At 45.7% G+C, this 26939-nt stretch overlaps 1 protein-coding gene across 30 annotated transcripts in view; it reads left to right on the plus strand.

The window, feature by feature from the left end:
• MUC16 (mucin 16, cell surface associated) overlaps window positions 1-26939 on the plus strand; it is a 210977-nt gene that overhangs the window by 57189 nt on the left and 126849 nt on the right. For 23 of the 30 annotated variants that reach the window (XM_074204972.1, XM_074204993.1, XM_074204994.1 and 20 more), the window contains 10 exons: window positions 830-943; window positions 4949-5044; window positions 6031-8784; window positions 9249-9362; window positions 10041-13319; window positions 14074-14187; window positions 18843-18956; window positions 20076-20183; window positions 21397-21498; window positions 22843-26757. In XM_074204972.1, the coding sequence (XP_074061073.1) occupies window positions 830-943; window positions 4949-5044; window positions 6031-8784; window positions 9249-9362; window positions 10041-13319; window positions 14074-14187; window positions 18843-18956; window positions 20076-20183; window positions 21397-21498; window positions 22843-26757 (10710 nt within the window). The remainder of the gene's footprint in view (window positions 1-829; window positions 944-4948; window positions 5045-6030; window positions 8785-9248; window positions 9363-10040; window positions 13320-14073; window positions 14188-18842; window positions 18957-20075; window positions 20184-21396; window positions 21499-22842; window positions 26758-26939) is intronic. The other 7 variants (XM_074204991.1, XM_074204992.1, XM_074204987.1 and 4 more) reach the window with 6 other exon arrangements.

Below are 26939 nucleotides of genomic sequence, written 5' to 3' on the forward strand. Positions count from 1 at the left end.
GCCTGGAACCACCAGCCTTGTCTCTGTCCATTCCTCAGAAGAAGGTTGTCCTGGGTTGTCTAGATCTAGCCCAGACTCCACTTCTGTTCCCAGTTCCCAACCTGGACAAGCACCTCTGCCACGGGGATGGCCCCTTCCCCTGGGTCCTCGATATTTCCCACTACCACTGGTTCAGGGAAGAAAACAGAAGATAGAATAACTGGACCATTCATACCATCTTTAATGGACATGGTGACCCCATGGACATCTGCCCCTTCCCACTCATGGACCATACTCCCAGAGGACATCACTTGGATATTGGGTACAGTCTTTGGTTCCCTACTTGGTCTTTCCGCTTTGGTCATATTCCCAACTGAGCATGACCACCTCCTTCCCCGTGGAAGATCCAGTCTCAGCGGAGAGGTTGACTATTTTCTCCCTTAATGTAAGAATCAAATGTGTCTTTATGATGTAGGCAAACCTTTCCCTGAGGTTGTTCCTTGGAACCTCTATTTGTGGTTACTCAAAGACCTGGCTTCTGGTGATCACTCAACATCTCTACCCTATGGGCAAGGGCATCCTTGTGATCTTTGTGGATGAAATGACCCTACCATTGTCTGGGCAGAAATTTCATGTCCTCATTCTGCTTTGGTAGGATGCAGAATTTGGTTATGATGAGTGAGACACTTTCAGGATGTGTTTTCAAGGGATGATATAACCCAAGATGTCTGTAAGTCTCTGTAAGGCCTTAAACCTTTTCATACTGTATCATGTCTCACAAGTTTCTCTGCCTGGATTAGTCACTATATGTTTGTTGACTGAAAGATTAACTGATTTCCAATTTTAACAGGAACTGATCAGAACCTAGGTCCTAGCACCCACATTGCCGACTTCACCTCAAAGGAAAGTACCACCTCTCCAGCCAGTGATCCCCTTGTAGCCACCACCAGTGTCAGTGTATCAGGTTAGTAAGAGTCACCTCTGCTTCTGCTAGTGTGTATAATCCTCCTTCTGGGCTTGATTTTCCTTTTCATGGAGTTCTTTGTCTCACACATATTTGCTGTGCTCTTCTTGGGTCATAGGGATTTTTCATGTTATTTTCAATTCCTGGAATATTTTCATTCTGTCTTTCTTCGTTTCTTTCTTGGAAGTCTTTTCCTTCTCTGTTCCTTCATGATTGAAAGTATGGACTCTTTTCCTTTGGTCAATGGAGGGAAAGCTGAGATTTATCTATTGCTTTTTATTAGTGTGTTGTAGGATGGTGTGTAAGTGAAGTGGGTGGCATCACCTAGTCTATGAAGGAAGGCCAGAGGAAGGGGCTTAGAGGAGGTGGTTGGTGCAACTGAGAAGGGAGTGAGAGAATAGAGAACATGCATTGGGGCAAAGAATGATGGACTCCCACTCTAGTGGTTTGTGTGAGCATCAGAGGTGAGTTTAGGCTTAAGTCAACAGCAGAGAGCTTAGTGTGATGAAAATGCTTATCTAGGGGGTGAATCTGGGAAGGAGAGTGAAGAGTAGAGCTTAGAGAGGGGATTGCTATTTAAGAGGAAAGAGCCTTGCAGGGAAGAGATGCCATTCACCATACGGGTAGTTCCCACGTACCCCACTAGGCTCTTCCACATTTGTCAACCAATCCCCTCTTTTAGGCACAGGACTGTCTAGCAGCAACCCAATGGTAGCAGGGGACAAGGATCCATCTCCTGCCAGCAGAGAGGACATGTTCCCCACCAGCCTGCTTGTGGCTGCATCCACCATGGGACTCTCCACTTTTAGGACACCAGCAGTGACTGTCCCTGTAAAGATAGATTCTGGTGCAGCCTCTTCTCAGTCCACCAACCTCCCTGTGGGCTCTGTTGCAGAGAGTCATGGTCTGAAGACACCCATGACAACCTTGTCCTTTCTGGCAGGGACCCTCACTTCCCCCAGGTCTTCTACTGAGATGACTCTGACCACTGTTCCCTTAGACACCAGATCACAAAGAACAAGTTCTTACTCTTCTCCCTTGACCAGTCCTCCCACCACAAGGAGGCATGCTGATACTACAAAGCATGCAGAGACTCCTACAAGGGATTCCTTCTATCCTGGGATCACTGCTTCAGGGAAGACAAGCAGTCAGACACTGACTCTGTCTTCCTCTGATCCAGATACCACTAGCAAAGTCACAGAGATACCCACCATTTCCATCTTGACAGCTGCAGTGGCTTCCACCATCCCCAAGATGTCAGAGGCTCAGAGAGTGGCTAACCCTAGTTCAACTGGGCGACCTTTAACTAACCTGAGTAAGACCTCATCCTCTGAGGAAGAAGGAACAGTCACAGCCACACCAACACCATCCATAGGAGGGAGCACAGGGCTTGAGGTTCTGACCACCATCATTCTTGTGCCTACAAAGTCTTCAAGTACTCCCAGCTCTTCTGGGAGTTCTATGGGGACCATTGAGGCTACCTGGACTGGAAGAAAGATCTCCCTTTCCTCTCATAGTATGGGAAATAGGATGGGTTATTCTACTACCCTTTTAGTCCCCTCTGCCTCCCTGGGCACTGAGACTGCTGGTCCTAGGACCAGAGAATACAAGACAGTTGTTGCCTCCCTCTCCTTTATGGAGACCCCAAATCCTGAGGAAGCAGCCAGTTCTGTGACTTCTACTGAAAGTTTCCTCCCTACTACAGTCCCCCACACTTTCCTCATGACTGAGTCAAGTTCACCAGGCAACCCTACAGGCTCTGTGAACAATATGGATTCTTATGGCTCCTTGATTTCTACAGAGACCATATTGGAGCAAGTCACAGGTGCAGCCAGTGGTTCAAGAAGGGTCTCTTCTGAGGACCCCACCTTAGGTCCAAGGACCAGTCTTGGGGTGGAGACATCCTCTGACTTGGGGCCAATGACCATAGCTGAACCCTCTGCCAAAAGTATCCCTGTGTCTGGAGCAGATGAAAGCCCAACTGAGCCCTGGCTTTCTACCACAGCTGAAGCCTCTAAAAGTGTGCTAAATACAGGCCTTCTCTGGCTCTGGACTTCCACAGCAGCCACCTCTGAAGTCTCCTCAGGGAGCAGCATTATGGTGGATGGTATGACATTAGAAGTCCCAGGGACTGAGCCTCCAAATGCGACTCCTCCTAGTCAGATCAGAGATCCTCTCCTTACCTCTCCTGCCTCTGCCCTATATACTGAGAACCCAACTTCAGGAAGAGGGATTATCCCCAGTTTTTCAATGATCACATCCTTATCTTTGCACTCACCAGCTTCAGATACTGGTACTATAGCACAAGTTTCATCTTCTATGACTGTTAGTTCTCAATGGGAGGGCAGTGGTAGCTATGGGTTCAGGGACAAACTCATCACCTTCCTTGACCACTCCAATAGTAGAAGGTTCAACCAAAGATGTCCTAGCTACTGTGACAGGAGAGGGCACTGAAGGGAGATTGAGTCAACATCCCAGCACCATCCAGGGAGAGATCCCAGCCTCAATGGATACAGTACTCACAGAGACAAGTCATATTCCTCAGGAAGTATCCCTTGTTGTGGATACTGAAGCTTCCTTAGGTTTAAGATCTATGGCCGACACATCTAGTCCCTCAGTCACTGACCTGCCAACAATGACTGATAACAAATCTCCATTAGAGTCTGGCACAGCTGAAGAATCAAGGTCAGGTCCACCTCTTGCTCCAGTCATATGGCTCAGCCCTTCATTTATTTCTTCCATGTCCATATCAGAGAACAAAGGAACATCTTCTCCCAGGACTACTACTTCTACTCCCACAAGGTTCAAGACAGATGTCTTAGCTTTGGGACCAATCACCAATAGAGTCGTGTCCACCTTCTCAGAGGGAATCAACAAGGAAATGGTTTCCAGTTCAGCTGCCTCTCTGGGCACCACAGTGCCAAGTTTTATAGGTTCATCTGTTGCCACAGGGTCCCTAGGGTCTCTTAGGTCTCCAGAGGAGAAAACAAGCCTCCAGGACACAGGCCTGGCCACAACATCAGACAGTGGCCTTACCCTCAGCCCAAACTTGACAGAGACTCAGTTTTCAATCAGCACAAATGTTGGATCATGGACACCTTTCTCTAATTCTGTGGTAACTGACACCAGAAGTCCCAACCTGTTGGACACCACTTTGATTGGAACTGCCAGTCTTGTTACTGTCCATCCCTCAGAAGCTAGTACTCTTGGGTTGTCCAGACCTACCCCAGACTCCTCTGCTGTGTTGATCCAATCCCCAGCCTGGAAAAGCACCTCTACCCCTGGGATGGCCACATTCTCTGTATCCCCATTGATATACTCTGCTATCACTGTGTCAGAGAAGAACACAGAAGATGGACCAACCAAGTCATTCATGTCATCTTCAAGGAACATGGACACCCAATGGACATCTAGCCCTTTCAACTCAGATAACACAGTCCGAGTAGACATCACTTACCCATCAGGTACAATCCTTTGTCCAGTCACTGGACTGGTCCTTTCACCTCAGTCCTGTTCCCATGTGAGCATGAATTTTTTTCCTGGTGTAAGATCCAGTTTGAGTGAGGAGGTTGATTCATTTTTAACTTGTGGGAAGAAGCCATTTGTATTTAAGAAAAAGTTCTACTTTGCCTTGAGAATTACTCCTTAAAGTCTCTATTTTTGTTTACTCAAGAGCCCTGGCTTCTGGTGGTCATTCTAATTCTCTATCCTGAGGGCAAGAGTAGTTTTGTAATCTTTGTGGCTGAAATGACTCTTTCTATCATCTGGGCAGAAATTTCATGTCCTCATTCTGGTCAGTTGCTTCAGGTAGTATTGCACTGTGGAGAGTGGGACCCTCAGAACAATATTTGGAAGTGAAGGCGTGGCCAAAGACACAGAGATGATTTGTAGGAACCTCTGGGAGGCCTTAAGTCTTTTCATGATACTTCATATCATCTGATGCTTCATCTCTGCCTCAATACATGCTTGTTGACTGACAGATTGACTGACTTCCCATTTTTATAGGAATTGGTGAAAGTCTGGGTCCAGGAACCTCACAGGAAAGTATCAGATCTCCAGTCAGTGAGCTCCTCATGTCCACCACCACTGTCAGAGCAACAGGTCAGTAAGAATCACTCCTCTCCTTCTACTGGTGGCCAATCCTTTATCACATCTTGGTTTTTCTCTTTGATGCATTCTGTCTCATGAATATTTGTGGTGCTCTTCTTAGGTCTTGGTGACTGCACATTATTTTCAACATCTGAGAGCATTTCAGTTCTGTCTTTTTTGGTTTTTCTATGAGAAGTCTTTCACTCCTCTATTCCTTCATGATGGCAAATGTGGAGTCTTTCCTTGAGAGAATGATGGGGAAACAGAAGTTTGTCTATTGTTTGTGCAAGGGTGCTTCAGAAGCTATAAGTAGATGGCATCTGATAGCCTACAGAAGATGAGTCAGAGGAAGGATTTTGGAGGAGTTGATCTGTGCAGCTGAGAAGGGACTGGGAACCAGTTGAAGAGTGGTCAGGAAAAGCCTTGTGATTGACCTCCTTTGGCTAGGTGCCACAGGGGATAGGGCACTGATCTTGGAGTCAAGAGGACACTTAACTTCAGACACTTGACTCTTACTAACCATTTGACCTTGGGCAAGTCATTTAACCCTGATTGTCTCACATCCAGGGCCATCTCCAGTCTTCCTGATTCATATCTGGCTACTGGACTCAGATGGCTCTGGGGAAGAGAGTGACACTGGTGACTTAGCACAGTCCCCCCCCCCCCCCACTCAAATTCACAGGCTTGTCATAGCACAACAAGCCTGATGTGGTCTTCTTCAAAAATGAAGGTCAAACATTATGTGATCAAGAATTGATCTAAGCCCTCTCTATGGCATAATCAGAGCTGAGCTCAGAGAGAGCTTTGAGTGATGAAGTGCTTATCCTGGAACAGGTGCCATAGGGAACCTCAGAGACAGTGAATATTGCAGCTTAGAGAGGAGAATCTTATTCCAAAACTGGAAGGAATTTTGTAGAGGAGATGAGGGTCACTGTGAGGGTGATTTCTAAGCACTCCACTAGACTCTTCCTCATGTGCCAACCAATTCCCTCTTTTAGACCCAGGACCATTCAGCAGCAGGGATTTAACCCCTGCAAGCAGAGATGACATGGCACCCACCAGCCTGCCTGTGGCTGCATCCACCATGGGAACTTCCACTTTTTGGACACCAGCAATGACCATCTCCCTTGACTCAGCATCTACTCAGTCCACCAGCCTCCCCATGGGCTCTGCTTCAGAGAGCCAAGGTCTGGAGATAACCACGATGATCATGTCCTCTCCTGCAGAAACCCACACTGCCTTTGAGTCTTCTGCTGATGTGACTCTGACCACTAGTTTGCTCCCACAGGTTCCTATTTCAGATGATCTGCAGGGCATCCCAGGCTCCAGCCCACCAGGGACAGTTTCTTCCTTTTCCCCCATGACCAACCCTAGTGCAGTCACCACAACAGGGAGGAACCCTGACCCCATGAAGCATGCACAGACTCCTTCCAGGGACTCCTTCCATACTGGGATGTCTGCTTCAGGGCAAACAAGCAGTCAGACACCTGCTATGTCTTCCTCTGTTCCAGATTTCATTAGCAAAGTCAAAGAGATAACCTCCCTTCCCCCCACAATACATACAATGACTTCCAACATCCCAGAGAATCCAGAGCTTCAGACAGAGACTGTACCTAGGTCTTTTCCTAGCCAGAGTCAAAGCTCATCCCCTGAGGAAGGAGGAACAGTAACAGTTACACCATTCATGGAAAGGAGAACAGGTCTTGAAGTTGTGTCTACTACCAAACTTATGACCACAGGGCCTTTGAGCACTCCCATCCCTCCCAGAGTGCCTACCAATTCCATGGGAACCCTTGTGACTTCTTGGACTGGGAGAAAGACCTCCTTTGACTCCCCTAGTGTGGGACATAGGATGAGTTATTCTACAACCCTTTTAGCCCCTGCCTCCTTGGGTACTATGGCTCCTATTGCCAGGACTGGGGAACAGAAGACAGATGCTGCCTCCTTCATTTCTGTGAACACCCTAAATCCTAAGGAGGAGACCAGTTCCATGGCTTCTGCTGAAAGTTTCTTCCCCACTACAGTCACACTGCCCAGTCTAGATGTGGTCTCTACCACCATCCTCCAGCCTGAGCCATATTCAATTGGTAGACCTACAGGCTCTGAGAATAGCACAGATTCCTATGGCTCCTTGATCTCTGCAGAGACCACAGCTGGGCAAGTGACAGATGGAATCTCTGGTTCCAGAACTGAATCACCTGTGGATACCACCTTAGGTCCTAGCTCAGGTACCTCAGGAACCAATCTTGAGGCACAGACATCCTTTGGCCTGGAGCCAATGACTGCAGCTGAAGCCTCTTCCAACAGTGTCTCTGTGTCTGTTTCAGATGAAAGTCCAAGCGTCCCTTGGCTTTCTACTCTAGTTGAACCCACTACGAGTATACTGAGCACAGGCCTTCATTTGCTCTGGACTCCCACACCAGTCACCCCTGAAGCTTCCTCAGGGAGCATCCCCATGGTGGATGACAAGAGTTCAGCTGTCCCATGGACAGAGGGTCCAAATGTGATTCCCACTGGTCAGATCAGAGATGCTCTCCTTATCTCTCCTACCTTTGTACCATATGTTGAGAGCTCATCTTCAGGAGGAGGGACTAGCCCAGCTGTTTCAGTGACCTCATCATTTCCTCTAGGATCAGTGTCTTCAGACACAAGTACTGGAGAACCAGTTTCATCTTCTATTGTTGTTAGCTCATCTTGGAAAGGGAGTAGAACCCATGAAATGTTGCTTAGGAGTTCAGAGACCAATTCACCTCTTTCCTTGACCACTCCAATAGTAGAAAGTTCAACCATAAATAGTCCAGCAGCTGTGATGGGAGAAGATATTGAAGGAAGATTGAGTCAAGAGCCCAGTACCAACCTGGGAGAGATCCCAGTCTCCTTGCAAGACACAGTATCCACAGGGACAAGCTACATTTCCCAGGATGCTTTCCTTTTTACAGGCACAAAAACTCCCTCAGGTTTCATATCAGCTTTTGGCACATCAATTCCCCCAGTCACTGATCTGCCGACAATTACTGATACCAAATCTCCTTTACCCCCTGATACAGTTGCAGAAACCTGGTCACCTTCACCTCTTGCTCCAGTCACAGGGCTCAGCCCTTCTTCCATGTTCACATCAGAGAACAAAAGGGCATCTTCTCCTAGAACCACTGCTTTGAGTCCCACAAACTTCATCACAGATATCTCTACATCTAGGCCAGCAACCAATTCAGATGATTCTTTGTCCACCTCAGAGAAGGTCACTGAGGAAACTCCTTTCAGTTCAGCTGCCTCTCTGGGCACCAAATTGCCAAACTTCATTGGTACAGTTGTTGCAACAGGGTCCCCAGGGTCTTCTGGGACTCCAGAGGAAAAGATGAACCCTGAGGGTATAGGTCTAACCACAACATTGGTCAATGGTTTCACCCTAAACCCTCCCCTGACAGAGACCCGGGTTTCCATCTCTACAGATAGTGGTTCATGGACATCTTTCTCTACCTCTGTGAGCAGTCAACCTATGGCTCCAGTCACCAGCCTTCCCAACCTGCTGGACAGCACCTTGGCTGGAGCCACCCACCATGTTTCTGTCCATTCATCAGAGCCATCCTCTGAGTCCCTATTGATATTTTACACCACCACTGGGTCAGAGAAGAATACAGAAGATAAAACAACCAGGTCATTAATATCATCTCCCACAGACATGGAGACCCTCGGGACATCTGGCACTTCCCACTTAGGGACCACAGCTCCAGTGAACATCATTTCCCCATCAGGTACAATCTTTGGCTCAGTCTGTGGTCCTTCCACTATGGGCCTATTCTTTAATGAGCATTTCTTCCTCCTCCTTTGGAGGATCAAATTTGAGTGGGGAGGTTGATTCATTTCTGCCTTTAGGTTGGTAGCAGACATATATTTAAAAAGCTGCCATAGTTTGCCCCGATAGTTTTTCCTCAGGGCCTCTTTCCATAGCCTCGAGTTCTGGCTACTGGTGGACATTCTACTTTTCCACCCTGTGGGTGAGTGTAGCCTCATGGTTGAAATGATGCTCACCATGTCTTCCCTTTGGTCAGACATTTCAAGGAAGTGTGGCCAAAGACAAACAGATTATCTTTATGAGCCTCTGCGAAGCTTTAAGTCTTTTTATGCTCTTCATTTCTGATGGGCCTCTACCTGGCCTAGAGTCAGACTCAATACATGTTTATTGACTGACAAAGTGACTATTTTCCCATTTTTATAGAAAATGGGGAGAGCCTAGATCCCAGTACCCATATCGCAGACTTCACCTCACAGGAAGGTACCAGATCTCCAGCCAGTGAGTCTCACATGCCCACCACCACTGTCAAGGCATCAGGTCAGTAAGAATCACTCCTCTGATTTCTCTGAGACAATCCTTCATCCAAACTCAGTTTCTTGCTTTGGGGAATTGTCCATCTCATGTATATTTGCTATGCTCTTCTTGTGTCTTGGGGACTTTGCACCTTATTTTTGATTCTTATGAACTTTTTCATTTTGTATTCCTTGGTTTCTCTATGGGAAGTCTTTTACTGCTTCTCTATTTCTTCACAATTGAAGATATAGACATCTTTTCTTTGTAGTGTGATGAGGAAGCAAAGACTTGTCTATTGATTGTCTATGGGTATGTTTTAGAAAGGTGCACAGTGGTAAGTGTATAGTATCTTCCAGTCTGAAGGATGAGCCAGAGGAAGGGGATTGGAGATGGTCTGTGCAGCTGAGAAGGTTCTGAGAGCATACTGAAGAAAAGTCTGAAGAAGTCTAACTCTATTCCAAGACTAAGCCCTCTCCATATCAGTATCATAGCTGAGCTCAGTTTTTGAGTGTTGAATGTGCTTGTCCTGGAGGAGGTACCATGGTGAGTATGGGAGGGAGAGTAAATAATGGAGCTTGGAATGAAGAGAATAATCTAGAACATGAAAAAGTCTGTAGAGAGGAAATGAGGCTCACTCATGAGAGGGATTTCAAAGCATCTCACTAGACTCTTCCACATGTGCCAACCAATCCCCTCTTTTAGACACAGGACTGTCCAGAAGCAGCCCATTGGCAGAAGGTACCAGGGATTCATCCTCTGCAAGCAGAGAGGACACAGAGCCCACCAGTTTTCCTGTGGGTGCATCCAACGTGGGACCTTTCACTTTGGGGGTGCCAGCAGTGACTGTGCCCCTAGAGACTGTGCCCCTAGATTCTGGCTCAACCTTTGTTCAGTCCACCAGCCTCCCCATGGGCTCTGCTCCAGGGAACCAAGATCTGGAGTCACCCTCGATAACCACATCCTCTCTGGCTGCCACAACCCTTGAGTCTTCTGCTGGCATAACTCTGATAACTGATTCCCTCCCACTTGCTCCTACTTCAGCTGAACTCCATGGTATCCCAGATTCCAGTGCTTCCTTAGAGGCTAGCACACAAGGGATAATTTCCTCCTTTTCCCCTACGACCAGCCCTAGTGCAGTCACCATAACAGAGAGGCACTCAGACACCACGAAGCATGCTAAGACTCTTCCAGGGGCCTCCTTCCATACCGGAATCTCTGTTTTGGGGCAGACAAGCAGCCAGACACTTGTTCTGTCTTCGTCTGACCCAGGCTCCACTAGCAACATCACAGATACCCCCTCCATTTCCCTTAGAACACACATAATGACTTCCACCACCCCAGAGAAGACAGAGGCTCAGACAGGGACTGACTCCCACTCAGCTGAGCTGCCTTTCACTACCCTGTTGCCTGAGGAGGGAAGGACAGTCACAGTTGTGCCATCCATAGGAGGGAGCTCAGGGTTTAGAGCTGGGTCCACCACTATCCCTGTGCTTACAGGAACTTCGGACAATCTCATTACTCCCAGAGTGCACACTAGTTCCATGGGGACCCTGGAGACTTCCAGAGCTGGAAGCAAGACCTCCCATGGCTCTCCAAATATGGGACACAGAACAGGTTATTCCACCACCCTTTTAGACCTCTCTGTCTCCTTGGGTACCAAGTCTCCTGTTTTGCTACCTGAGGAGGAGAGACCAGACATTACCTCCTTCTCCTCTATGGAGACTCCAAATCCTGAGGAGGTAACTAGTTCCATGGCTTCTACTGAAAGTTTCCACCCTACTAGGGGCCCACAGATCAGCCCAGGTGTGGCCTCTACCACCTTTCTCCTGGCTGAGGCAAGTTCAGTAGACAGCCCTACAGGTTCTGAGAACAGCATGGGTTCCTATGGCTCCTCTATTTCTGTCAAGACTCCAGGGGGCCAAGTCACAGGTACAACCACTGGTTCCAGCACTGACTCCTCTGTGGACACTACCACCCTAGGTCATAGCTCAAGTGTTCCAGGGACAAGTCTTGGGCCAGAGACTCTTTCTCGACTGGAGCCAACAACAGTAGCTGAAGTTTCTTCCCATAGTTTCTCAATGGCTGGAACAGAAGAAAGCACAACTATCCCATGGCTCACTACAACAGTTGAAGCCATGACTTTTTTAAGTACTGGTCTTAATAGATTTTGGACTCCAATTTCAGTCACCCCCAAAATCTCCTCACAGACAACCCCCATGCCTGAGGACACGAACCTTGATGTCACAACTAGGGAAGCTGCAGTGAAAGGTGTCCCATCTACTCTGATAGGAAAGGGCACTGAAAGGAGGTCAACTGAACCTCCCAGCACTAGTTCAGGAGGCATTCCAGCTGCTTCTGAGGGCAAAGCACCCACAGGGACAAGCCCTGTGTCCCCAAAGACTCCCTTACCAACAGGTATAGAAGCCAATGTTGAATCAGGGTTAACCTCAGTTGCTCCAACATCAAGTCCCTCCCTTCCAAACCTTCCAACAATGTCTGATACAGAATCTCCAGCAAGCTCAACTTCTGGGACAGTGGATCCCTCAGTTACCAAGCTCCCAACACTAACTGACACAGCATCCCTGTCACCACTTTCCACAATCACAGAGACCAATTCAGCATCCCTTTTGACCACAAGCATGTTGGAGACCCCTTCATTTATTAGGACCATCTCTGCCACAGAGACCACTAACCTATCTCCCCACATGACCTTTTCTCACTCTGGGAGCTACCTGACAGATGTCACAGCTTTTAACCTAGCCACAAGCTCAGGCATAGTTCTGTTCCCTCCACTAACGGAGACCACAGTGGAAACACACACTGGCTCAGTTACTTCTGCCCCTGCATCTATCTTTTCTTCTTCAGGAAGTGGAACCTCTACATCTGCAGGGACAAGTACATCTGTTTCTGATAAAGATAGTGGCACAGTTTCAGGGACCAACCTCCCCATGACTTCAGCTACTTTTCTGACTAAGGCCACATCTCCTTTCAGCATAGCACCAACAGAGGCCAGCTCTGTCTATCAAGAGACAGAAGCTTTTGTTGGATCTGATTCAAACTCATTTCCTGGGACACCATATTCCTCTCTCACAAACATCCCATCAATGATTGACAAAGAATCTCTATCACCCCTTGCCACAATTACTGAGGCTAAGCCAACTTCTACTCTCAGCCCTGGATTGTGGGATAGCCTTCCATCTTTTGCTACCATCTCTGCCCCAGAATACAACAATGGACCTTCTTCCTTTACCGTTTCTACTCCTGGGAGTCAAATGATAGATGTCACAACCATTGGGCCAAACGCTTTTTCAAACATTGGTGTGTCCATTGTCTCAGAGGAGATGACAGAGGAAAATGACTTCCATTCAGTAGCCTATGTGCACACAAGTCTGCCTGGCTTAGTTTCTGTAGCAGGGACCCCAGAGTCTCCAGGGCAGAATATAGACCCAGCAGTAGTATCGGGGACCAGCCTGACCTTTAGCTCTCCTATCACAGAGACCATAGCTTCTGTAAACACAAATACAGGATTAGCAACAAGTTTATCCACTTCTGTGAGTGACCAATCAATGACATCAGATGTGAACATTCCCATTCTCCTGAGCACCACTTCCAGTGAGGCTGCCAGTCCTGCCTCTAGTCATTCCCCAGAAGCAGAGACCCTCAGTCAGGCTAATGTATCTCCCAGCCCCAGCCCAGACTCCTCTCTTCTATTCTCCCAACACACATCCTGGACAAGTTCATCTTCCCCTGGGATGGCTCCTCCTTCAACATCCCCACTGAAATTAGCCACCACTACTGGATCCAAGAAGAGCACAGAAGATATAACAATTCCAGCAGTCACCCCATCTTCATATGACATTAAAACAGTCAGGCCATCCATTTTCCCCCATCCAGAAGACACACCTACAATGGACATCACTTCCAAAGCAGGCATAGTCCCTTCTACAGGATCTGCTTCTGCAAGCTCCATTATATTGACAAGTAAGCATCAACTCTTGCCTTTCTTTCTGAGAATCTTTTTAGTCCATGTTATTGATGAGTTGTTTTTCACTCGTGTCTGACTCTCTGTGATCTAATTTGGGGTTTTCATGGCAAAGATACTGGAGTAATTTTCCATTTCCTTCTCTAGCTCATTATACAGATGAGGGAATTGAGACTTAATAGGGTTAAGTGACTTCTCCATTTGAACTCAGGAAGTTGAGTCTTCCTGACTTCAGGAGGGATGCTGTATCCACTGCAGCACCTAGCTGCCCCTGAGAGTTCATGGGGGTGGGTAAAATTAGCTCACTGTTGATATGTGAAACTGGAATGAATCATGGCCTGACCCTCTCCTTTCAGAGTCTCTATTTTGGCTTCAGCACATGTATTATATTCTTTAGTGGCAAAGTCCCTTTTCTGAAACTGGGAAGTTTCTATGTTGTTCTTGACTCTAAATAAGGCTCCTCCTTCCCTCTTCTTTTTTTTTTATCTCCCTCTTCACCCTTCCTTTCCTTTTGGCTCAAATTGACTGTCATTCTAGGTACTTACCTTCTAGGTAAGTGATTTAGTTAAGATAAAAGATTGGCCTCTAGAAGATGGGATCTGTGAGGACCAGTGCAAGGATGGAAAGGAGACACACAGAACTTACTTTACCCGTTCCCTCACAATTTTTGTTATCTCACATTTTTCATCAGGGAAGTTGTTAATCATTCAATAAATACTCATTGACTACCTGATTGATTTCCCTTTTCCATAGCAAACAATGAGAGTCTGACTTCCAGAACCCACATTGTAGACATTTCTTTGCCTGATGGTACCACTGCCCCATCAAGGGACTCCCTGGTGTCCTCACCAACTTCCAGAGTTTCAGGTTAGTAGAAGTTGTCTCCTTTCTGCTTTCTCTATTTAACGAAAATTCTTTCCTCCTGGGCCATATTTTTTCTTCTCTTAGGAGTTTTCCATTTCATGATTGCTTGAACTGCTTTATGTGTGTGTGTGTGGGGGTGTGTGGTGCTTAGGATAAAATTGCTGTCTGGAAACATTTCTACTTTTTTCTTTTTTCTGTTGCTTTATTTGACCCATTTCTCTGTGTTTATCATGAGTCCTGGTGTTAAAACACCCACTCTTCCTTTGGAGAACTTTCAGAAGTAAAGGTTTGTCTATTGCTTATCTCAGGGCCCAGGGCTTGGTTAGTCCATATCTGCAGTGAAGTAACATCCCTCATCCCAGGGGGCTAATTCAGAGGTGTTTTGTCCAGATGAGAGCTGACAAAGAGTATGAAAGGAAGAAGTCAGAATAAACCTCCTGCAGGACTCCCAGGTTTGCTACTTCAGGTTCAATATCTGGAGAAGGATATTTTGATTGAGGGAAGTATTCAAGGAGGAGGTACCTGCTTTGGGAACTATATTATCAAAGAACATAGAGGAGCTCTCCTGAGAGGAAATGAGGATACCTATGAGGGGTAATCACAAACACTCTTAATTAATAATTCCACACATCCCGACCAAATCCATCTCTTAGCCCCCCCTCCCCCCATATGAGCATAATGGCAACAAGTCCCATGGATGTATCCCCTGCAAGAAAAATTCAAAGACCAGCTCTGTCCATCATGGGTACCTGTATTTTTGGTACACCGATGGTGGTCAACTCCACAGAGACAGCTCCTAGCTCAGCTTCTTCTCAGCCTCCCAGCCTCCCATGGCCTCTGCTGCAGACAAAAACCATCTCCTTTCTTTCAAGAGTCCCAAATTCCCCTGAGATTTCTATAGGAAATTTCTATATGGGTTCTGATTTTTTACTAAGTATGCCTCTAGTTTAAGTCACAACCATCCCAGGTTCCAGGACACTTTTACAGACCAGCCTCAGGGGACAACTTCCTTTACTTTCCCCATGGTCACACTGAGAGCAGCCACCCCATTAGAGCAAGGTTTGGTCAATGCTTGTTGACAATTCTAGTCAACTCCTCCCATACAGGTACCTTTATGGTAACTTTCTATCTATCTCCATCTGACCCAGTCTTCACTAGCAAAGTCACAGGGATATATTTTATTCCAAGCCCAACAAAAACAATATTTGCTACCACACAGGCTGAGATAGGACCTGAACCCAGTTCCATGTTTCTGTCTTCAAACTACCCTGAAAAATTCCCAAGGTACTCTGGGAGGAGGCACAAATACAGTTACTATATCTGTGGTCATATAATAGTACCTATCTCCAACTCTGAGACCACAGACTCTCCTTCCCTTAACCCTCATCAATCCAGGAAAACACACTAGCAAGATGAGAAAACTGGAGACTCCTTGGTCTCAGGAAATGACCTGTGCATTCCTCAGCATGAGACAGGAGCTGGGCTACTCCATTACTCTCTGCCTCTTTGGACCCCATGATTCCTGTTTCCTTTACTGGGAGGCAGATCCCTTATCCCTTATCCATTGTGGAGACAAGGAGGTAATCAGATTCATGACTTCCACTGAGGGCTTCCTCCCTTCCCAATACCAGCATTAAGACCAGTATAGATGTGACCTGCACAACCATCTTCTGAATGAAATTCAGCAGTCTCAGAGATCAGCACAAAACTACATGGATACTCCTACTCTGAAGAGACCACAGTCGGCCAACTCACAAGAAGGCCCAGCACTGCCTTATATGTGGACAGTACCTTAGCCTATTGCATAGATTTACAGAGATTAGTCTTATCTTCCTCCCACATGGAGTCAGCAATCATAACTGAAGCCTCCCTTGGTAGTGTCTCTGTGGTTGGCACTGCAGAAAATACAATCTTCCCATGGCTCATATACAGTAGAAGTTGTGGGTAGACAAAGCATTGGTCTTAATTGGTTGTGGACTCTCCATCGGTCACCCTTAAAACATCTTCAGGGAGTAGTCCCATGGCTGATAGTATGAATTCAGCTATTCCAGGGAGTGAGAGTATTCTGACTCTTAGTAGCAAAGTCAAAGACATTCTCCCTACTTTTCCTATCTCTCTGCTCAGCATCCTGAACTTCCACATTTAGGAGAAGGAACCAATGACCATATCCTTTCTTGAATGTTCTACTTGAGTATCCAACTCCTCTGCTACATTTTTAGCTCAAACTTGGTGGGGACCAGAGATGTATTGCTGACAGATTTGGGGATCGGCTCCATTCTCCTCATGACTATGAAAGCTACAAAGGTGTCACATCTACTATGATGTGTCTCCAGCACTAGTTCTGGAGACATCCAAGGACATCTAAGGACAGAGTACCATGGGCACAAGCCCTGCAACCTTGTAGCCACTTTTGGCCTCAGTATAGAAATCAATGCTGATTCAGGTTTAATCTTAGTTTCTGGGACACCAGGTTCCTACTCACAAACCTCCCAAAACATCTGATACAGAATCTCCATCAAGCTCACGTTTGGGTACAGTAGGTCTTTTAGTTACCAATTTCTTAACATTGATTGACATCATGTCCATCACCACTTTCCATAATTGCAGGAGTCAGGTCAGGATCCCTTCTGATAACAGGAATGCTAAGACCCCTTTATCTTTGCTATAGAGACCACTAACATCTCTCCTCACATTACCTTTTCTCCCTCTGGGAACATTCTGGCAGATATCACAACTTTTGACTCAACCAAAAGCTCAGACCCAGTTCTTTCCCCTTCACTTAAGGAGACCACAGTGGAACCAATTCACCTGTTTTTACCATTATATTTGCTTTGTCATCAGGAGGAAGAACCTCAGAGGGATAGTGGGACAAGTATATGCATTTTTGACATAAATATCATGACTTTGACTCTTTCCCTCACTAAGGTCACAATTCCTATCGGCATAGATATCCCATTGGAAATAAATTCAGCTATTCCTACAAGCAATCCATCACTGGCAACAGAAACTATCATTCCTACCATCACTGATAATCCCCTTGAGAAAATTTATAACTTTCTTTGAGTCTTCACAGAAGCAGGGACTCCCATATAGTACCATGTGCCTATAAACCAAGCCAAGGCCTCTTTTTTTCTCCACCAGATTTAGCAAAGGATTTCTAGGGATTATTTCTTCATTGGAGTCCCTAATTCTCTAATTTAGAGAATGTTTAGAGCCATGATTTAAGAGGGGAACATATAAAGAATCCGCGACTCAAGAAGTCACTATCTTTAGCTGGCACCCAAATACTCTAGCTATCACACTCTAACCCCTAGGTGCCACATCTTGGCATCATCACTAGGCAGTGCCATTTTCTTCCCTATACCCTGCTCCTGCCACCTCTGTTGTGTTCACAAGAATGCATCAACTCCTATTTACTTTTCTGAGGATCTCACTAGGTCATGGGAGGTGGGGACCAACTCTCTTCTGAAATGAGAAAGAATCATGTGTATGAAATAGATTGTAATCCACTGCCTTGATTACTCCCTCTGAGGGAGTTTATTTTTATTTGGAATCTCCAAAGACCTGGGCTTTGGGGGCTGTGTTTGATAGACTAGTGATCAGTCACTCTAGTCCTCCTATATATAATGGTAGCATTGAAGTCTTTAGAGCTGAAATGAACTCTCTTCTATTGACTAACATTATTACTTAGATAAATGATACTTTATTGTATTTATTTTATAATAATTTGTAAGATAGGTTTTTGGAAGGGATATTTCCAGGAATCCTAGTTGGAAATAAGCTGAGTTGGAAACATGAATGTGCTTTACATTAAAAAATTTTTGTAAATGTCAGTTATTATCATATGAGGAAGGGGAAAGGGGAGGGGAAGAAATACGCATTCATGGTATTCATAGTAACTCTTCTTTGTTGAGTCAGGGCAGCTAGGTGTGCAGTGGATTGGCCTTGGAGTCAGGACAGGAGTTTGAGTATGGCTTCAGACACTTGACTCTTACTAGCTATGTGACCTTGGGAAAATCACTTAACCCTGATTGCCTTTCATCTAGAACTATCTCCAGTTGTCCTGATTCATACCTGGCCAGTGGACCCCAGTGATTGGAGGAAAAAATGAGGCTGATGACATAGCCCAGCATTCCCTCACCCAAATCCAATTCATGTGCTTGTCATGGCATCACCTCCCTGATGTCGTAGTCCTTTTTGAAAATGATGGACAAACATTATTATTCCTTATTTAGTGCTAGCCTGAGTTCTTTTTATAAATGCTAGTATTTTATTCTCATAGCCCCGCCCCCCTGCAGTGAAGTAAACACTGTTAATATTCTTTTTTTTTGGTGCAGGAAACTGAGTCAAATAGAATTTAATTGACTTCTATTGAGTTGATTGATCTCTAAACTTGTCAGTAGTACAACTCTGGGCCCCACCAAGATTGGGCTAAAAGGTGAAGCAGATGAGTCAGGCAGGCATTCCAGTAAGTGTCTGAGGCTAGCTTTCTATTCAGTTCTTCTTGGCCCAGCACCCTTCCATGACCCCACCTAACTGCCTCTGAGGATTGAGAGGAAGCACATGATACTAGCTGCAGAGTCTGCATTTGATTCCTTTATGGTCTTTAGTCTTCTGACATGGTTGATCCCTGGGTCTTTCTTTCTCCTTTCATTCAGGAATCAATGAGAATCTGGTGCCTACCAGGAGTATTCCTCCTTCAGCATCAGCTGTTGGCACTTCAGGACCAGAGAGCAGTCCTCAACCATCCATGCCCACCATCAGCACTGCAGGTAAGTTGAAATATCTTTGCTCCCCTTTCTCAGTTGGATGGTCACTCAGTCCATCTGAGACTTTTATTTCCCTTCTTTAGGCATGAGCCATTTCCTAAAAATTTATAGGACTTTGTCTTTTGGTTAGGTCTTTCTTAGATCATGATTTCTTTTTTCCCCCCACATTAGTACAATAGTCTTGTTGTAAGGGTAAACATAACCCACCCCCAACAAAGATAGAAAAATCTCAAGTGAAGGGGTAAAAAGTATGCTTCAGTCTGTGTTTGGATACCATCAGCTCTATCTTTGGGGTGTCTCACGTTTTTTATCATAAGTCCATCAGGGAAGTTGCTTCAATATTTTTCCCCCACAGTTGCTATTGCTATCCGTATTTCCCTCCATCCTATTTCTCCCCATCCTCATTTATTCTATTCTTTCTCTCCTTTCACCTTGGCCCTCCTCAAAAGTGTGCTTATCTTTAGACTATGATTTTAGCAACTTTATTCTCATTTCTTGGGCTATTATATTGTATGTATAGTTGGTTTTACACTCCTGTTTTATCCTGATCGAATGTAACTTCCTTGAGGGCAGGCAGTGCCACTTTCATCTTTGTATCTCCAGTGCCTCCATGGTTCCTGCTATATACTAGCTCCTTACTAAATGCTTCTTGGGCACATGTTTTGAAATAATCCATTTTCCCCCCTCTATTGATTAGCTATGGGCCCTGGGTTTTGGGAGCAGCCCAGAGGCCCTCTTAAGATTGTGGGGCAGACTCCTTTGTAGGGCATATTTAGAAGTAGTCATCTTGTCTCCCTGTGAGATAATTTAAATGAACTTGAATATCTTTCCTAGTTGACATCATGGAAATGGGAAGCTGTGGGGGGTAGAATGATGTAGAAACAACCCTTCTGGAGAGTGGTGAGGGCTATTTTCCATTTTCTAGATCTAGGTGGCTCCAGGGAGGGCAGAAGAAGGAGGCAAGAGAAGATAATAGAAAATAACTGATATTGATGCCCAAGATCATGGTCTGTCACTCTGTTCTGGAATGTAAAAAAGGATTAGGGTGTTCCCCAGCCTTGTTGCCCTCCACTGCTTCTGATATAATTGAGTCCTAACTCCTTCCTTCATCCTTTTCTTTAGACATTGATGCTAGTGGGGCAACCATCACTCTTCCAGAACAGGGAGTATCGGAAGATCCATGGGCACCAAGCGATTCTCAGGTCCCCAGGTCCACTATCAGTCCCACGGGTAAGTAAAAGCTTTCATTATGGGGCTCCTCCTGGATATATTCATTTGTTTATCTCCATTCTGAATCTTTGGAGATAGCATATTCAAGGTATTCTCTAAATCTTAGTGCACTAGGCGATTAAATTGGGTTAACAGAACCACCCAACAACAGACTGGGGGAGATTCCACCTTCCTTCAAGAACAGACCACCCTCCCAGGGAGAAGCCTTATATCCTAGAAACTACCTTGACCAGGGATACAGAAGCTAATGCTGAATCAGGCTTGACCTCAGTGGCTAGAACCACTAGAAAGTTAATTGAATCATTCAATACCAAGACTTCTGGATGCCTATATATGTGCTTAAAATGTCAGGATTTTGCATGTTGTTTTACTTGATGCTTATAATAACCCTGTGAGAGGTAGGTGCTATTATTTATCTGACACACTTCTTTACACTCTCTTCTCACTGGGATTTTCAGGATACCACTTTCTCTTGTTTCTTCTTCTACCTCTCCAAGTGCTCCCCAGTCTCCTTTGCTGTATCCTCATCCAGATCATGCCCCACTAACCATGGGTATCCCTTGGGGCTCTGTCCTGGACCCTCTTTTCTTCTTCCTTTATTACTATTTCACTTAGTGGTCTCAGTAGCTCTCATGGATTTCATGACTATTTCTATACTGATGATTCTCAAATCCCTTATTTTATGGATGAGAAAACTGAGGTATAGAGGGGCATTCGTTTGTCTTCCAAGGACCCAGCCAAGTGCCCAATGTCACATCAGTGCCATGTATCTAAGCCAGGAATTGAACCCATGTTCAGATTCTGCTAGTTCCAGAGATCATTTTATCATGTTGCCTCATGGGTAAATTCTCTCACCTGGGCTTTTCCTCTCCTGGTCTCTATTTTGAGCTGTCTTCAGAACTATGTCTATTAAACAAGCCTGGTCCCTCTCGGATCACTGCACAGGAGAGTGGTCTCATGATCCTTGTGACTCCCCTACTTGTTGGTGAAAACTGAATATGGTCTTTAGGTAAATGTGGAATTGTGTAGATCTGAGCTGTATTTTTGAAAGGTGGATCTTTCCTGGAGTCAGGATAAGTAGTAATAAGTAACAGAATGCACACCATCTTTGGCTATGAATTAGTCTTTGTGGGAACCATGCATTTGCCTTTTTATGGACACCACGAGTCAGACAAAACCGATCCTCAGGCCTTCCCTTCATTCCTTCTTGCAGACAAAGAAGTTGATGTGGTGCCCATCACACAAATCTCAGACCAAGGAGCAGCAGGAGGCTCTGTAGCACTGACAAGTAGCCCTCCAGCACTCAGTTCTGCAGGTGAATACAAACCTACTCTCTGCTTCCTGTACTATAGAGCCTTCATCCTACTCTTTAGAGATAATACATTGAATCCCCTCCAGAGTCTGAAATGAAGAGGTCTTTGAAGGGGGAGTTAGGCCCTTGTGGCAATTATTGCTTTCTTGATTCCCTTTTTCTGAGCATATCATATATGACCCCCTTTTCCCATTGGGGAAAAATATTTTGAGTTTGCTCAAGGGAAGCAACTTCCCTGCAGTCCAACTAGAGCAGGCCAATCTAGGATTTCTTCTGTCTGAGCATTTGTTTTATTCCTTGTTCTCACCTATATTTTGTCTAGAATTTATTTGGGATAAAATAAAGATATTGATAAGAATAAACCCTATCTTTTCAGAATCTTGTTATATTGCTAAATTTCTAATGAGAACTGGAAGCTAGTAGTCAAGTATCAAAGATATCGACCTAGTTTGCTTTGGGACCTGTCCTTAACTAAGTGATGAAAGCACAAGTTCATCCAAAGCAGCAAGGTCATAGACATTGTCCCTCTTTTTCTTGGGACCACCTTATCTCTCTGAACTCCCAAGGACAGTGACAGAGACCTGTACTGGTGGCCTACCAACCACTTCCTTATCACTTAAATCTACCATGCTCTTAGCTACTGCTACTGGAGGACTGGGACTATTTGGGTACTTCTGGCTCAACTTCAAATGAGATGATGACTCATGACCCAGGTCCCTGTCTAAGCAAACTTAATTTCTGGAATTTTTGATGTACCAGCCCAATTCTTTGTCTCATGTTCCTGGACTGAATATCAGAGGAATTTCAACTATGAATTAATACTGTTTATGTCCCCCCCCCCCCCCAGTAAATGCTTTTCTCCTCATGTAATTCATTCTTTTATTCTTTATGCATAAATGTATTCATTCATTCCCCAAGCACTTTTGAAGTCAGGTGATTCTCTAGAGTTAAAAGATGGGTCTTGGGATGAAGCAGGTCCCCCCGTGAGACTGTAGTCACTCAGAGTAGCATTAGTTATGGTACCTAATGATATTCTTTGGTGGATGAATTTATCAGGGAAGAGGTGCCCATGTGAACCACTGAAGGAAACAGTGAAGTGTTAGGGGTAGTACGCCAAAGAGAAATTGTTCCACTTCACTCCAAAGTGAAGAAAAATGAGGATGACTAGCTTTCCCTCCTTCTTTTCCTAACTTCTTACACATTTCCCGACCAACTGCTCAATCATAGGATTTCCCAGAAATAGCACACAGGCAGGAGTCTCACCTCCCATACCCTGAGACTCCCTGGGACCTACCACCATCTCTGTGATCAGCTCTGTCAGAGTCTCTCTTTCAAATGCTCCAACAGAAGCAGTTGCCATGGATACAGTTCCTTCTATTCGGCCCATCAGCCACCATGTTCCTACTAGTACAAACGGCCAACGAAATGAGACATCTACAGAATCTAACTCTTCAGTAGGAGTCACTGATGTGCTCAAGATATCTTCAGGAATGAACAAGGTTACCAGCAGTCTCTTGCTCCCCTTGACTTCAGATGATCCGACAGCTACCTCTGACTCAAGTACTCCATTAAAGACCAGTCTGCCTGGATTACTTTCCTCTCCTCTCCCAGGGATCACATCTAGAAAATACATAGATACCGTAGATAGCCACAGTTTGGGACCAATATCAAGGTCAGTTCTACCAGATGATCTTCAGACAACTGCTTCAACTTCAGGGATGGACACCAGTCCCCCTGCCTCTCTGTCCTCCTCTCCTTCATTAACAGAAAGCCCTGAACCAACTTCAGTGCAAGCTGAGGTCACTACCCCTGGGAAGTCTGACATCCAGACACGAACAGAATCTGACTCAACTGCCTGGACCACTGCTGCAGTAAGCACCATCCCAACTGCTGCTGGAGGAGACATACTTTCATCCTTGACATCCACAGAAGGAAAAAATGGGCTCATAACAATGACTGTTTCCTTTGTGGAGAGTACAGACAAACCATGGGCAACTCCCAAAGAGCAGGCACATTCCACAGAACACCCAACCCTTCCATGGCCAGAGACAATATCCACTGTTGCCTCCCATGATGGAATACAGGAAGCCTTCAACTCCACAACTATTTCCTTATCTTCTAGGACAGGAACCCTGACAAACCAAACTATACCTCCTGCCACAGAACCCACTGAGATCTCACATGTTGATGGGGGGACCAGTTCAACTGAACCAATGACTACAGATAAAATTCTTCCTCCTAGTACCAGACCAGGAGAGACCCTAGATTTCATCACTCATGACAACAGGCAGCTGGGTAGTAGTTTGACCTCTACAACTACCCCTTTGTTTGAGATGAGTTCAGGGGGCAGTGCTGCAGAATCAGTGGTTAGCACAACTTCTCCTGCTGAGACCTCATCTGACTTCCAGGCAAGCCCTTTTGGAGAGTCCAGCACAGGGCCAGATGGTTATGCCACTCTACACCACACCCTCCTTACCACAGGGTCCAGGCTTGGAGCAGAAACAGTCTTGTCCCCTGCGTCAACAATGGCAGCCATTGATAATTTTCCTAGTAGTAGCTCTGTGACTTCTGCAGGAGAAAGAATAGACAGCACCTCATTCTCTGCCACTTCTGAATACACTTCTTTTACCATGACTGGAATGGACAATACCTCTTCTTGGTCAAGGATCCGTAGTTCCTCACCCCCCATAGCCTCATCTGGGATTATTCACCTGCCTGAGGACATCAGCCCAGCTGCCCCTAGTGAAGAAAGTACAAGTCCTATCCAAAGTAGCAAGGTTATAGACATTGTCTCTCCTTTTCTTGGGATCATTCATAGCTCTGAACTCCCAAGGAAAGTTACAGAGAGCAGCACTAGTGTCCTTCCAACCACTTCCTTATCATCTGAATCTTCCATGTTCCCATCTACCACTATTGGAGGACTAGAACTATTGGGTACTTCTAATGGCTCAACTTCAAAGGAGATAGCAACTCACGATATTCCAGTTGATGACTTAGAGGTGACCTCAGACCTTTCCTTGACCACCTTGAGCATGGTGACCATGGAGAGCACTGTCACAACCATGGGGACAGAAAAGATGTCTTCAGTTCCTCTGAGGCCCAAAACAGATGTTCAAGTAAGCTCAAACGTACCTTCTAGTACTACCAGATCTAAGGCTTTTTCTGAACAAAGCACACTCAACTCTCAGGCCCTCACCACAGCTGAATCCATGGATTTCACCAGCATGGGGGCAGATATTATCACAACATGGCCACAGACTCATTCTCCTTTAACTTCAGTGGCCTTATCTGGGATTACTTCTAGGACTGAGGACATGAGCTTAACTACTCCTGGGACAGAAAGTCTCATCAAAAGCAAAGAGGTCACAGATATAGCTCATCTTCCTATGATTACTGATAGTCCAAGACCAGTGGTAGAGAGCAGTACAGATGTCTCATTAACCATTGCCTCACCTCAGTCTCCCATGTCCTCAGTAGCTGTTACAGGTCTACTGAGCACCCCTGCTGATTCAACTTTCACAGGCACCATTGCTTATGGTATCCCACATACAGACACAGAAATGAGCTCAGAACTCCCCTTGACCACCCCAGCTATGGTGGCAACAGCCAGTTCTTTCACAACCACAGTGATGGAAAAGATGTCTTCAGCTTCCCCAGAAGATCAGACTCACTCAACCCTATCTCCCACTGCCAGAAGCTCCATGGCTTTCCCTGGACAAAGCTCAGTTATTCTACAGCCCTCTGCTACAGCTGAAGCTGTGAATCTCACTACCCGTAGAACAGATGCCCTGACTATTTGGCCTCAGACTCTCCCTCCAACTCCAGGAGCCTTATCTATAGTTACTCATGTGGCTGAGGCCCTGAGCTCAACTACCCTTGTCACTGAAAAAACAATTATGTCCTTCAGCACCCCTATGACTACACTTAGTCCTGAGCTCCCAAGTATAATGGCAGAGAGCAATACAGATGTCCCACTGACCATCACTTCTAATACTCCTATGTTCTCAGACACTACTTCTACAAGAATAAGCCAATTGAATACCTCTGCTGACTCAACTTTCTTGGGGCCTACGACTCATGGTGTCCCATATACGGACTCAGAAATGAGTTCAAATATCCCTCTGGCCACCTTAGCTAACACTGATACAACCAAGGTGACAGGAGTGATATCAGCTCCCCCAGAGTCCAGTCCAGAAACTCAAGTACATACAGTCCTGCCTCCAAGTACCAGTTTGGGAGAGATCCCAACGAGTTCTGAACCCATGATTCCCAGAGAGACAAATCCTGCCACTCAACAAATAGTTGTGACCACAGTGATCCCTGATTATTTTGGATCAAGTTTGGTTGCTGTGACTCAGGCTGAACCATCTGAAACTCAAAGAGCATTGGTTACCAAAGTTCCACAGAGAAGTGACCCAGAATCCCCATTTTCTCCTCCTGAAGTTGAGACCACTGGAACTGGGACCATAACAGCTTCCACTCTGACTTCTGAACTGGAAAACATCCAGACTTCCATGGATACCACTTCAGGCTCAGAGGCCAACAGGATCTCTTCTACTTTGCCATCTTTCTTGGAAAGCCTCAGGACAGAAGCTGGTAGTCCTGAGAAAGTAACAAGTGCTTATCTGGCACTGTCCACTTTGCCAACTGAGAAATCATTGGGAACAGACACTGCCTCACCAACCTCTCTTTTCACAATGCTTTCTGAAGTCACTGAATCAAGGACAAGTACTGAAGAGTCTGAAAGTCAGAGCACAGCTACCATGGAAGCCAGCACAGCCCCAACAGTGGGGACCAGTCCTTCTGTGACCTTGATCACTCCGTGGTCAAAGATCACAGCTTCTATCAGCATTAATCTGGAAACTATGTCACCACCAATAAAAACAAGCTCTCCAAGTCCAGATGATATCACCTTAGATGAATATTCCCTGGAGCCCTCCACAAAAACAGCAACTGCTACCCCTGTCCATGAGTCTCCAAGGTCAAGTCCAAATATGTCTCCTACTGTTACCACTTCTGCAACCCTGAAAGCCTCCAGTTCCCCTGGGATTGTTCCCTCTTGGGAGGAATCAGGAACAGCTACCTCGACTGCAGGGTCAGTGGAAACATCAGCTCTAGCTGTTACTCTGTCTCCAGCAAGAGGACAGACCTGGACATCATCACCTCCCAACCCAGCATCCACAGCTTCTGAGGGCAGCAGTGCTAGAGCAAGGACAGATTCTGTTTCTGCCCCTATATCTACCAGCTCCACCCTGTTCACAAGTAAGCAGATTTCTAATTAAACCTCCTGTTAAGGGGATGTTGATGAGACCTTGGAGGAAATGGATGGGTGGGCTCTGAGGTAGAATGAGAATCATACCTGGCAAAGGCATTTCTATCATTTTCAAAGTTTCTTTTTGGATTTGGGTTATTTTAGGGCCTTGACTTCAAGGCTATACCTATTA

This window comes from Macrotis lagotis, chromosome X (genome assembly GCF_037893015.1).
Source record: "Macrotis lagotis isolate mMagLag1 chromosome X, bilby.v1.9.chrom.fasta, whole genome shotgun sequence".
Taxonomy (NCBI): Eukaryota; Metazoa; Chordata; class Mammalia; order Peramelemorphia; family Peramelidae; genus Macrotis; species Macrotis lagotis.